The 13,727-nt window shown below is 41.9% G+C and overlaps 1 protein-coding gene across 14 annotated transcripts in view; it reads left to right on the forward strand.

Annotated features, from left to right (window-relative positions):
- PXK (PX domain containing serine/threonine kinase like) overlaps positions 1–13,727 on the forward strand; it is an 84,282-nt gene that overhangs the window by 4,439 nt on the left and 66,116 nt on the right. For all 14 annotated transcript variants that reach the window (XM_053288246.1, XM_053288250.1, XM_053288253.1 and 11 more), the window contains exons 2-3: positions 10,064–10,114; positions 12,296–12,343. In XM_053288246.1, coding sequence (XP_053144221.1) covers positions 10,064–10,114; positions 12,296–12,343 — 99 coding nt within the window. The remainder of the gene's footprint in view (positions 1–10,063; positions 10,115–12,295; positions 12,344–13,727) is intronic.

Below are 13,727 nucleotides of genomic sequence, written 5' to 3' on the forward strand. Positions count from 1 at the left end.
ATTAAAAAAATGTTTACTTGGCACTGAAAGGACAACAAGGCACCAGGTGAGGTGCCCTGGGGAGAGGATTTCTGAGTGAAGGTGCAACCACTTTTCAAGGCCCAAACTCTGATCACTATCTGTCTTGCCTCTGATGGGGTGTGTGTGTGTAGGAGGGACTTGGAGAAGGATCTCTGCAGATTATTGTAAAATTTAGGTGGGTTTTTATGTGGGAGAAAGCAGTCCTTTAGATACTTTGCAAGCCCCACATACCTGACAAACCCACACAGTCTTTTCTTGGCAGACTCATCTGGTAAAATGGGAAATGTAAATTGAATCTTCCAAAGTATTATTTCAATCAATATATGAATACATGAAACTGGACTACCTGGACTACATAATTTGCTTAGTTGGAACTTTGGTTGATACATGAAATATGAGTTAAACCAGATAACTTGGATTTAAATTGATGTAATTCCTTTGAAGTAAACTGTATGAAACTAGTTTACATCCAGCCACTAGAGTCTCTTGTCTGACTTCTAAGTACCTTCTTCCTTTTGAAAAAGGCATTTCAACAAACTTTATATTATTGGTCATTGAAGGATAGCTGTAAACTTTATTGCAGTCCTAAAAGACATAAATACAAGCAAAAGTTGAAGTGAGTCTCTTCACCCTGCTTTGGATTGTTAGAGAGAGATAGGCTCCAGTTTCCTCCAACAACAAGCCTTTAAAAGCACTTTTCCTATCCAAATACTGTTGGGACTAGTCTTTGATGTGTAGGTGTTGTTAAAAGGGGGTGGGTGGGTAGGTGCCTGTGGGAGAGAGCCTTGATCTTTGTATTTCCATTTTGCTAGTACATGTTGGGGAAAGTTCAAGTAGCAATTTATTCTTTTAATCAGGCGTGCACAATGAAGCTAGAATGTTGTTGGGCCATGCCTGTGACGTCTCAGCAGCATTCAGCTGTGCTTACATTCTTTATCCCATTATTAGGCAATCATCAAGAAAATTGCACAGGGATACTACACCAGCTAGTGTGGTGTAGTGGTTAGAGTGCGGGACTAGGACCGGGGAGACCCGAGTTCAAATCCCCATTCAGCCATGATATTTGTTGGGTGACTCTGGGCCAGTCACTTCTCTCTCAGCCTAACCTACTTCACAGGGTTGTTGAGAGGAGAAACCTAAGTAATGTAGTACACCGCTTGGGCTCCTTGGAGGAAGAGCGGGATATAAAATGTAAAGTAAATAAAATTTCATAGAAAATGTTTTTTATATATGGCATGGCAGTGGCCACTCTATGTGACCTTTCTGCTATCTGAATAGTGAAACTAAGTGAGGGCAAGAATGCAGTGCATGGCAGAGGCTGTCTTTGATGTAGGTCTTTCCTTAAATTAAATATAAATGACAGATTTCTTTAATAGTAGCAAGGCAACATATAGTCACTGAAGCCATATTAAGTGGTGTGTGTGCTCAACTGAGTTCTGCAAATCACGTTTTCATTTTAAAATGTTAAGACCTTGTGGCTGCACAGTTCCCTGAGAAGAATGTGGCACTGTTTCCTAAATACTACTACAAATATATACCACTTTTCAACAAAAGTGCTCAAAGCAGTTTTCATCGAAAAATAATAAATACACATTATTGTCCCCAAATGTTATGCTTTCCAAGGTTTGGAGACTGACTCTTAGTTTTTGAACATTAGCAGCCTAATTGGCATATTAGACCTTGTTCTGTCCAGCCAATGGAACTGCTGAACTGCAGTGCATAATTGGCCTATAGGATTTGTTGGGACAGGATGTGGGGATGGCCACCAGCTTGGATGGCTTTAAAACGGGATCAGACCAATTCATGGAGGACACGTCTCAGTGGCTACTAATTTTGGTGGCTGTATGATCCCTTCAGGCTCGGGGCAGTATGCCTCTGAATCCTAGTTGCAGGGGAGCAATGAGAGAAGAGGGGATGTGCCTTCATCTCCAGCTGGTGGGCTTCGCAGAGGCATCTAACGGGCTGCTGTGGGAAACAAGATGCTGGACTACATAGGCACTGGGTCTGACCGAGCAAGGATCTTCTTATCTTCTTAAGTAACTGGTTAGAAGGGGTTTGTCACACAAACCAGGAAATTGAATCCCACATAATTGTATGTGGCATGCATGCCTATCGGGTGTGGAGAAATAAATGTCATGGGGGGGAGAAATCCACAAAGGTTTTATGCTAGAATTCTGCCAGTCTTCTGCCAGGCTAAAATACATGAACTTGGTGTAACATGTAACTACAACTGTCTTTTTTCTTTGACAGCATGTTTGACTGTAAAATTAGTTACAGCTAACTGCTTATACAGGAGAAAAGCTGGTATACACCTACCATTTATTGAAATGACTGCGGCTATTGCTTTCCTAGGAAATGCAGACCTAACCATTAGAGTATGTGCCCTGTCTCCAGACTAGACTTCTCAATATTCTATGAAGGCTACCTTTTGAAATGTTTGTCCAGAATGTGGCAAACGATATTGCTGACTTACACTAGCCAAAGAGAACATATAGCTCTCAAGTCTCAGACAGTTGCACTGGCTATTGGTGAGTTTCTAGGCCCAAGTCAAAGTATTGGTTTTACCCTTTAGAGCCTCGGATATGTGAATGAACAGCTCCTCTCATCTACGCTCTCCTGTGTCGTCTTATCTGTAGGAGAGAGATTGTTATGTGTGTGCCCTCACCTTCTGAGGGTTTATGGGTGGCAACCAGTCTATGGGAGGAGAGCTGGTCTTCTGGTAGCAAGCATGACTTGTCCCCTTTGCTAAGCAGGCTCTGTCCTGGTTGCATATGAATGGGAGACTACACGTGAGCCCTGGAGATTATTCCCTTTAGGGGATGAGATCGCTCTGGGAAGAGCACTTGGTTCCAAGTTCCCTCCCTGGCATCTCCAAGATAGGGCTGAGAGAGATTCCTGCCTGCAACCCTGGAGAAGCCGCTGCCAGTCAGTGTAGACAATACTGTTGTATCCAGGACACACCAGAGATAGGGTCCAAAAAGTCCTTTATTATAAGCAGTATCTTATAGTACAGCCATCAGGAGCTGAGCAAGTGGTCAGTCAAGCCCAAGGCAAGACTGCTTTCTCATTGTGCTCTCTGCTCTCTTTTATACATTAGATACACTGATCCTTTTCAGCTGGTTCTCATAGTCAACCCCCTTAAAGGAACAGTAATTTAAAATCACATCACCACAAATACTGAGCTAGATAGACCAATGGTCTGACTCGGTATATGGCAGCTTCCTATGTTCCAGTCAGAAAACTTTCTCCATTGTGGACCCTGTTTTTTTGGAACACTTTGCCAAGGAAAGCTCAGCTGGAGGCTTCCTTCCCGGTATTTAGGAGGCTGACCAAGACCTTCCTTTTTAGAAAGTCTTTTGTGGTTTAATTGTCTTAATGGAGCATAAAGTATATGCTTTATACTGTGTCCCCCCTTCTCTTTCTTTCTGGTTTTATTTCAAATGTATTTTGTATGCATGTTTTTTTATTATAAACTGCTTTGGAAACCTTTCTTAGCAGAGAAGCAGGATATAAATGTAACTAATAAATAGTTCTATAGTGGTCTAGTGCAATATTTTTAGGTACAAATAACAAACTGTGCTACAAACCTGAGGTGGTGGCTTGCTGCTGCTGCTGCTACTACTACAACAAAAGGCCATTTATGGTGGAGAGTATTTTGAGTAGATAAACAATGGTGGGGTACTTAAGCCTTTTGCAACCAGCTGCTTTTATGCTATGTCCTCCCTCCTGGGTTCTGGACACATGTGACACAAATCTGTGTCTTGAATCGTGGCACAAATTTGTCTGGAATCCAGTGGGAAAATAAAATATATATTTGTTTTTCCTGGGGTGCAAATTAAATGGAAGCTTGTAAAAACTGGGGAGAGCCTGCTCTGATAGAGGCAGTTTCTGGATTTGCACTTGGATTCCAGAGGCCTTTTGGAACTGCAGGCATTCTCAGTAATGCCATAGTTATTCCACATGTTTACTGGCAACTTGACACATTGGCACTGTCTTGCAGTTGGTTTGGCAGTACGGTACAGCCACAAACAAGCCTCAGGCTTGTCTGCTAGTGGCAATTCCTACCCACAAGGTAAAAAGGATATGGCTAGTCTAGAATGAAGATCTACAAATCCTTCATTTGTGTCACTGGGACAGTAATTGTATAGAACAGTTGGTTTGTTCTGACTCCATCTTTCTCTCCCAAAACCTTTCCTTTCTTTCTCCATTCTTTCCTACATATCTGCCTAAATGCATATGAATGGGAGACTTGATGTGTGAGCACTGTAAGATATTCCCCTCAGGGGATGGAGCTGCTCTGGGAAGAGCATAAGGTTCCAAGTTCCCTCCCTGGCATCTCCAAGATAGGACAAGATTTTTTTTTTATAGGAGAAGATTTTTTTTATTGAACCAACAAACTACCAAAGCATACAGTATGTTGCCAAAGCACAATTATATACAAAGTGGCTGTTTGTACATGATATATCTACAAAGATTTACACACAAGGATTTGGAAACCCACAAGGTTATGAAGTATATGCAGGTAGTACTGTAACTCAGGGGTGGGGGATTTCAAGGCACATCAGGTAATGGGGGGGGGCGTTACGTCCGACGTCCATTTCCACAATTTGTCCCATTGCTGTTTAGAAGAGATACTCTTGTCTTTTTGCACATAACCATACAAACTTTTCCAGAAGAGATTTACTGTCTCATCTGCGTGAACCTCTTGGTTGCGTCTTCCCTCCCTATTCCTATGCAGGAGCATTGCATAAATGACATACAGGTTTACTAACCTGATTACGAGAAGGGGAACGTTCCAGTTCCCTAGTATGAGGGCACCCGTTCCATCCCATTTCCTTGAAGGTTTCTTTCTGGGACCTCAAAAGGAGGTTCTATCGCTCAAACCCAAGGTTAGTTCTTCCCAAGTCTGTTTTTCCAAATCAGGCCACTCTAACAGCTTGCTTACTCCCTGCCACACTCTTTGGCTACCACACACTCTTTTAAGAAATGTGAGTGGGTTTCCCTGTATGTTTTACCTAGCTTACGAGCTTTCTGTTTGCAAGTGATTTTAGGGCACTCTTGCTGGTCCTCTGGGAGCCATGGCTTAGCTGCATTAAGTGGTAGTACTTGATGGTATAAGCGCCACCTTGTTTCCCATAAATGGAAAGGGACTTTTTTCTCTTTAAAGAGAGCGATAGGGTGATCGGGTTGCAACAAGTACTGTGAAGTGCGGTGTTTGTAGCGTTTACGTTCTAAATCAGGTTTTAAGAAACCCACTTTTAGAATCTCTCCATAAATTGTTTTCCTTAGCTGCTTAACTGAGGAGGATCCTTTAAATAGATCCGGTTCAACCTTCCATTTTTAAAGTGTGAATAACAAATCTCTCAAGTAGTCCGGGTGTTCTCTTTTTAATACTTGTAGGGCTGAGAGAGATTCCTGCCTGCAACCTTGGAGATGCCGCTGTCAGTCTGTCAAGACAATACTGAGCTAGATAGACCAATGGTCTGACTTAGGAGTGTGCACGGACCAGTCCGGGGCCATACAAAAGGCCTCCAGACCATCTGGAATTCGGCTGGTCCGGCGGTGTGTGTGTGTGTGCCTTTAAGGGGGGGATAGCACTTACACCACCACCCCTGCCGCGAAGGGCGCACGCGTGGCTCCAGCTTTTTCGGCTTGCTAACTTTAAAGACGATGACGGGTACAGGGGCGGCAGGGAGGAACTCTGCCGCCCCAAGAACGTTTTAAAGTCCAGCGCCGGAGGGGGAAGTGCTATCCCCCCCTTAAAGACACACTCCCCCCAGTGCCAGACCACGCTTCCATGGTTCCGTGCACATCCCTAGTCTGACTCAGTATATGGCAGCTTCCTATGTTCTTATTCGCTGCTCCTGGAAAGAGACACTGTGGTGAACAGCAAAGTAGAAGGCATAGACATAGGAACCTAGGAAGCTGTCTTATACCAAATCAGACCATTGGTCCATCTAGCTCAGTCTTGACTACACTGACTGGCAGTGGCTTTCCAAGGTTTCAGGTAGGAGTCTTTCTCAGCCCTACCTGGAGATGCCAAGGGCTGAACCTGGGACTTGCTGCATGCAAAGCAGATGTCCTGCCACTGAGCTTCATCCCCATCCCCATATTTGCGTGTATGTGTATAAACTTCAAAAAAGAATGCATCCCTGTAGGCCTATATTAAGATTTCAGATGGGGGCAGAAGAGTGCAGTGGTCTACTTCCAGTTGTGTCCATGAGCAGAAGAGCCTAGTGTCTGCATTCTGTGTAGGGCTTTTATCTTAGAGCTTTCCTTTCTGTCATCACAAAACACAAGGCAGTGTACATGGGGTTCCCAGATGGTCACCCATCCATGCACTGATCAAACGCAGACCTCTTTAGTTTCAGCAAGGTGGCTATATTGTGATGCCCTCAGACCATGCCCTGGTACACAGTTTAGAGAACTTGCAATAACTCTAGGTGTCCGTTTCACTGGTGCTAGAATTCCTGTTTGTCTGAGGCCTTGGTTGAGGACTTGCTTACCTCAAAGTCCCTTTGGCTTCTGTGTAATGTGTCCCAGCAGGATTAATTCTTTGTCTTCATCCTTCTGTTTGTGATTTCCATCTTATCAAATTTCATTCTCTTGTCCTTCCTAATTTGTTTTTGTGTGTTGCCTTCCAAATTTCCTTGCTTGGCCTCCCAAGTTGCATGCAGTGTGCAAAGGCTGGTGTGTATGTGTTTTTCATGGAGCAAAACTAGTTTTCTTTCTGGTGGCTCTGCAGAAAAGACTGGGAGGGTTGCCTTCAGGGAGGACATCCAGCTTCCGTGAGCCAGTTTGAGCAAGGGCTGGAGGCTTGGAGATTTCTGTCATCAAGAATAAAATTGTAGCTGCCTCCTTGAAATGGAAAACCTGCTTTTAAAGGTATGGCATCTTGTAACCCCAAGCAAACTGTTGATAGTTTGCTGAATGAAATTGGGTTGCTTCACTATGTGGCATAGAAAGCTAAAATTGGAGTTTCCCCCCTGTATATATTTTTTATCAAGACTACATGCCTGCCAACATATCCCTATTTTCCCATTCACCTGAATGAGAACATAGGGACATGTTGGCAGGTATGAGAATATTTATACACTGTGCTCCCCCCCCAATAGTTTCTCACAGCAGTTTACATGTTTCCCTGTCCCAGAAGGGTTCACAGTCTTAAGACACAAAGGACACACCAGCAAGAGCCACTATTTTAAAAGGTGCTGTGAAAGGGAGTTGGCAGTAAATAAACAAACAAAAAAAGAAGTCTGAGGAAGTGATATTATCAGGGAGTCTTTCTCAGAGAAAATAGTGTTCAAGCTGTTAATAGTGTTTAACCATTTCTCTAAGTAGTCTGTGCCAGAGTTTCTTAACCTTGGGCCCCCAGATGCTGTTGGATTACAGCTCCCACCATCCCCAGATATGACCTTTGTGGCTGAGGATGATGGGAGTTGTAGTCCAAAAACATCTGGGGGCCCAAGGTTAAGAAACCCTGGTCTATGCAGTAGGTCCCCAGTTGATGGGAGGCCCCGCTGTGGTAAATCTGGCAGTTTCCCATGTGTGGAGTATGCCTGTCCTGCTGCATGTACTGAACGCCTTGAAGAGTTCTGTAGCTCTGAACATGGTGGTTTCTTCATCATAAGAGAAGAGGTGGGTTGCAGAAGTGAAGCTGAGTGAACTGGTATCCTCCTGATTATTACTCAACTGGTCCCGGTTCCAGCTGTTATAAAATGGTGCATCTTAACTTTTAGCTGGGACTGCTCACTGGGAGCACATAATCCCAACATTTTATGAGCTATGTTGATTAAGTGTGTGCTTCTGGACCCAGTTCAAGGGGCTGGTATTTATTTTTTAACGTCCTAAATTGCTTGGGATCAAGGTACCTTAAGGACTGCCTTCCCCCATATGCACCTGCTCCAGGTGTCCTTGCTTTGGGAAGCAATGTTGGCATCTGTTAGAGCAGGGCTTTCTGTGTGGTGGCCCCAACATTCTGGAGATCCCTCCTGTTAGAGGCCTGACTGGCCACCACCCTGCTTGTCTTCTGAAGTCTTGTAAAGACCTTGCTCTTTTGCAGGGCTTTTGGGGTGGGGTAAGTTCTGCTTCTGAAGTTGCTATTTTCTTGTATTCTGATTTTCTTCTAATTTGTGTAACATTTTGTGTTAATAGTGTATTGAGTGATTTTGCCAAAATATGCAAAACGCCACACAGAGTATAGCTCCTCCATCCATAGTCTTTTCCCATAACCTCACGCACTCCATCCTGCACTCCCAAATCAAACAGAATACAAAAAATACCCCTCCCAACAAAAGGGTCCCCTCCTGCTCCATGCTAAGTATGTAGTGGATACTGCACCTTATATGAAATGAAATTTTAAATATTGTTGCCAAAGATTTAAGGATTTCTTTTTGGCTCGTAATTTTAGAAATAAAGTTTGCTCCCTAACTGCTAGCAATAACAGAGTAAAGGTAAAGTGTGTTGTCAACTCCTGGCGAGCAAAGACAACCACAGGGCTCTGAGGTAGAATACAGGAGGGGTTTAGCATTGTCATCTTCCTTGCAGTAGTAATGTGAAAAGGCTTCAAGTGATAAGGATGATGGCAACTGGACTTTTCCCTCTAATTTTTTTTTTAAATGGTAGATTTCCACATAGATCTGTCTTTGCATATTATTTTCTAAAGTGCAGAGTGTGCTCAAGAGATCAGTGTTGGAAATTTGAAATAAAGATTAATAAAATGGAGGCAGCTTAGAGACCCTCGAGGTTAGGAGGTTAGGAGGGCACCATAATTCAAAGGAATTGCTTGCAAATTAGGCTTCTGGGGAGTATTCTTTCTCTTGGCTAGGTAGGGTGCACACTATTTTAATAAATACTTTAAGCACTTAGGTACCTGAAAAATGTGTACAGTTCTGTTGGCAAGCAACTATATAGCAGTTATAGTAGGACTATTTTGATACAAACATAATATGGTTCCACTCCAGCTGGCATTAGACTAGAACGAAGGGTGTTTTTTTAAGAGTAAAAATCCCTCCTCTATTGGTGTGCTAAATTAGCACACCTGATATCTGTACGTTGCACAGTTTGTGCTTATAACTATAACAGTCTACATAGCATGCTGAGGCCTTACGAGATTGGTGCAAGTGACATAACCTAAAATAGAAATTTTAGTATAGAATCCCCATGTTTGTTTGTACCTCATCTTTGAAGTGCTCCCTAGCCCCTGGGACAATGTCTGGTTTAGTGCTAGAGTACAAATGAACCATGAGAAAAGCTGCTAAATGCAATCTTAACTTAAAGGTATATGTTCATGTTGATTTCTACAGATATCATCTTTATTATTATTATTTTAACATATTTCTATACCACCCCAAACTCACGTCTCTGGGCGGTTTACAACAAGCAAACAAACAAAAAGTTAAAACATTAGTTAAAATGAATAACAAAAAATTTAAAGCAGAGGTTAAGACAAAATAAACAATATAGTAAAAGTGAAAACATTACAACAATTTTAATTTTAAAACAATGTTACAACAATATTTAATTAAAATTCTGGGTAAATAGGTGCATCTTTAAAGACTTTTAAAAAGTTGTCAGAGATGGGGAGGTTCTTATTTCAGCAGGGAGCGCGTTCCAAAGCTTTGGGGCAGCAGCGGAGAAGGCCCATCCCCGAGTAGCCACCAGACAAGCCGGTGGCAACTGCAGACGAACCTCTCTTGATGATCTCATTAGGCGGTGCTTCCCCAAGTTTTTCAGTCCGTGGATGGAGGAGGGCAGTTGATCACTTATAGGGTGGGACATAGAAAAAAATATTCAAAGAAGAAATTAGGTCGTGGGAGGAAATAAACCAGCACAGAGGGGTAAAGAGCAAGAGGCAGACCTGTATTTTGCCTTGGAGAATGGTAGAAGTGTGTGATGATGAAGTTCATGGGCTAGAATTGTCCATGTAAACTGTAAACTGTTTGTAAAATGTTGCCATTTAAAAAGTGCTGAATTTGAATTGGCAACTTCTATCTTGGTGGTGGCTCTACTTTCTAATTGTGTTTTCTCCTCCCATTCCTAGGAATACATCATTCGTGTTCAAAGAGGGATCTCCATGGAAAATAGCTGGCAGGTAAGTTAAATCAAGAAAACACAATCCATTCTTTGGGATACAGGCGATATAGCAGAAAGCTCCCTGAACATCTGTACCTCGACGGTCTCTGGTGATCAGGTTCAGTCCACCAGCCATTGCTACTGTACAGCTTTTATTAGTTTCAGTGGCACCTTTGTGGTGCTCTCACAAATCCTTCCTGAATGAGAGAGATTCTGAAGTGCCAGAGCTGGTGGATTGTTGCTATTTGTTGTCTCTTGTCTTCAGCCCCATTTATTTATTTATTTATTTAAAATATTTATACTCCGCCCCTCCAGTGCACTACTGCTCGGGGCGGCTCACAACAATAAGATAGACACAGATACAATAAAAGTAATAAAATTAACTAATTTTTGTTTAAGTCAGATTAAAAACCACAATTATTAGGTTCAAATTAAAACGGAAAATTATAAAAAAAGCTAAAGAACCTACCAGATATAACAAAACAATAATGGAGCATTAAAAAGTCCTCCTTTAAAAAGGTGCATTTTGAGATGTATTTTGCTGTATCGCTTTTTAAAATGGTAGTTCGGTTGGTTCAAACAGACTGTGTGTGTTTAGATGTCTCTCCTCTTTAGGCCAGTGGGTCATATTGAAATGTACTAAATCCTATTTCATGCATTGTTTGGTGTATATGTAAAATTTGGCGCATCTATATTTGTGTGGAAGTATTTTCTGTGACTTGCTAGTAAATAGGATCCTAAATTTGGAATGGGCGAAAGACTTCGCTGCTCAGTGCTATCTATCGATCGATCGACTGATCGATCGACTGATCGATTGACTGACTGACATACATACATTCATTCATTCATTCATTCATTCATTTTGGGAACTGATGAGACCTGACTGCTGCAAGAACAAAATTGTACACATGACCTGAATGGCAACTTGGAGGTAGCTTCTTGAACTGTCACTGGGTGTGGCCTTGATGCCACTACAGCATAAAGATAGTCTCCTTCTACTGCCACAAGACCACCCAGCTGTCAATGATCTTCCTCGTCATTTTCAAGCTAAGTAGGCCAGTTTAGTGTGTGAAGCAAGTGCAGCCAGATTATCTGAATTTCTTCCTGGTTTCTTTAGATCTTCTTAGATCTCTCTCTGATCTAAAGCATAAGGCTGGTCTTCTAGGGAGGCATGGACAATTGCCAGACCCTTTCCAGTGTCTGTCTTGATAGAGCTAAGAAGCAGAGTGCCAGCTGAGTCCCAGGCCTATACCTTCTAATTGGTGCAATCTGGGAGCCTGTGTGACTTGTCTGTGGTACTGATTGACCTTTTCTCCTTCCACAGTGGGGCAACCTGCGTTTCGCAAGCTTTTGCTTCTCTAGGGACTGTATTTCATTTTATCTTCCCCACAACCACCTCAGCATCTTTGCACTGTGGCCTTTATGTCTCTTCAGTTTCCTTCTTTTAATCTGCACATGTATCTTATAGCATTTGTTCTTGAGTGCTGAAAGATGCACATCCATATATTCACGTTGGATACAGCTGACTGAGCTGTGCTGTCCATACTCTGTATATTTGTTATGGAAAATGCTGATGAAATGTCTAGAACCTCACTGAGATACAGGATGTCATGATGCCAAGATTTCTGGGAATAGTGAAGGATTTGAATAAAACAGAAATGTCAAAAATGAGGTTCTTATTCCTGTTTTAAATCTGGCAGAATATTTGTATATAAACTTAGACATAAGAATATTGATTTATTTTTAGTATTATTTATTAATTATATTTTATACACTGCCCTATCCAAATGGCTCTTTGGATAACCTTTGGAAACGGCTCTTAGAATAACCACTTCTTATCCACATAACTGGGAAAGTGCAACCCCTTGCACGTTGTTTCGGCAGGGGAATTGAACAAGTGATGTTTTGGTGGCATATAAAGTGATTATAGCATAGAGCTGTCGTGATTTCTCTATCCATCTGTGTTCTTAGGAGATCTTGCATTTAGTGTGATAATGGCTCTTCTCCATATTTCTTATGAAGCCCCTGAATTAGTATGCCTAACTGTCGCAGGTATCCACAATGCCTATGTCAGTAGAAGAATTCTGAGGCTATGATAAATGCAACAAGCGTAGCTTGAGTTTATAGAATGGAGTCCCCCCCCGCCCCATGCACAGTTATGTTGGAGTGTTGCATCAGCTCTAATTTTATGTCTTTGCAGATTGTAAGAAGATATAGTGACTTTGATTTGCTGAATAATAGTTTGCAGGTAAGAATTTTTCTTACAAAACTGTACTTGAATACTTGTGGGTTTAAAAGTAGCCTTTGCTTATGAGGCAATGAAAGGATGACTCTTTAAATTAACAGGCCAAATAGTAAAGATTAAGCAAAAAGACATACTAATTTAAAAGCGTAAAGTACCAGGTTATGCTGTGGGGAAACTGTTGATTCTAAATCTTAGTGTAACCAATTGAAATCTGAATGTGGGAGAGAGGCAAATCTTGACAACCAGCAATAATTTAACTTGATTCATCTTTTGGGGTTAAAACGCCTCCTTTCTTTCACTCTTACAAAAGCCGGTCACATTGACCTGTTTAAACTGAGCACTGAAATGCAGTGCAATGTAATCATTTGTCCATTTCCAAAAGCACTTTCTGATTTGTTTGTGTAATGTATTTCTCTGCCATTGGGAAGTATGTTCCTTCATTTCCCCCCCTAAACACTGCAGCTGTTATGTATTTGTACGCTTCGAGGACATTCATTTCTTTTTAGCTTGCATGGGAAAACACAGGGACAGGATTGTACACTAAAGAATTGTTCAGTGGCTTCCAGACAATGAAAGGGAAGTTAGCTGTTGTGCAATTTTTGCTGGAACTTCAGCAGTCCCTTTTGCTGCTCCTCATATGCCATCTCTGCTGCAGATGGTACAAGCATTGTGACCTTAGTCACTTAAACTATAGTACAAGCTAGTGGAAATGTGTTGTATTATCCTCTGCCTCTTCTGTGAATGTGCAATGCTGAATTCAGAGGGATAGAATATTGGAGGATAAATTTGTACTGCAGCATTTAAAGGGCTGTGACATCAAAAACCATTGCTACTCTTTCTCTTAAAAGTGCTTTAAAGCTGGGTGTAGTGTTGTACCTTGGACCACTTCCTGAGTTGCCTTCTCATTCAAGGATTATTTATAAGCTCTTTCACAATGACTGTACTGAGTTGCTCATCCTTAATTTTTAGTGTTGCACAACTTTCTTCCTTATTTGAATAAAATCCTACCTAAGAAGATTCTTGCTAGATCAGGCCCAAGGCCTATCTAGTCCAGCATCCTTTCCCACAGTGGCCAGCCAGATGCCTCTGGAAAGCCCACAAACAAGAGATGAAGCCACAAGCAGGAGATGAAGGGTTGTCCCCTCTCCCATTTTTGTTCCCATGCAACTTGTTTTCAGAGGCATCTTGCCTCTGAACCTGGAAGCAGTGAATAGCCATCAAGATTAGTACCCATGAACAGACTTGTCCTCCCTGAATTTCTCTCATCAGGGTTATCTAAGATAGTGACCATTACCACATCTTCTGGCATTGAATTTAATAGATTATGTGCTATAAGTACTTCTTCTGTACTTCTATTTATATTGCCCTATATCTTCTGTCATTCATT

This window comes from Hemicordylus capensis, chromosome 2 (genome assembly GCF_027244095.1).
Source record: "Hemicordylus capensis ecotype Gifberg chromosome 2, rHemCap1.1.pri, whole genome shotgun sequence".
Classification (NCBI taxonomy): domain Eukaryota; kingdom Metazoa; phylum Chordata; class Lepidosauria; order Squamata; family Cordylidae; genus Hemicordylus; species Hemicordylus capensis.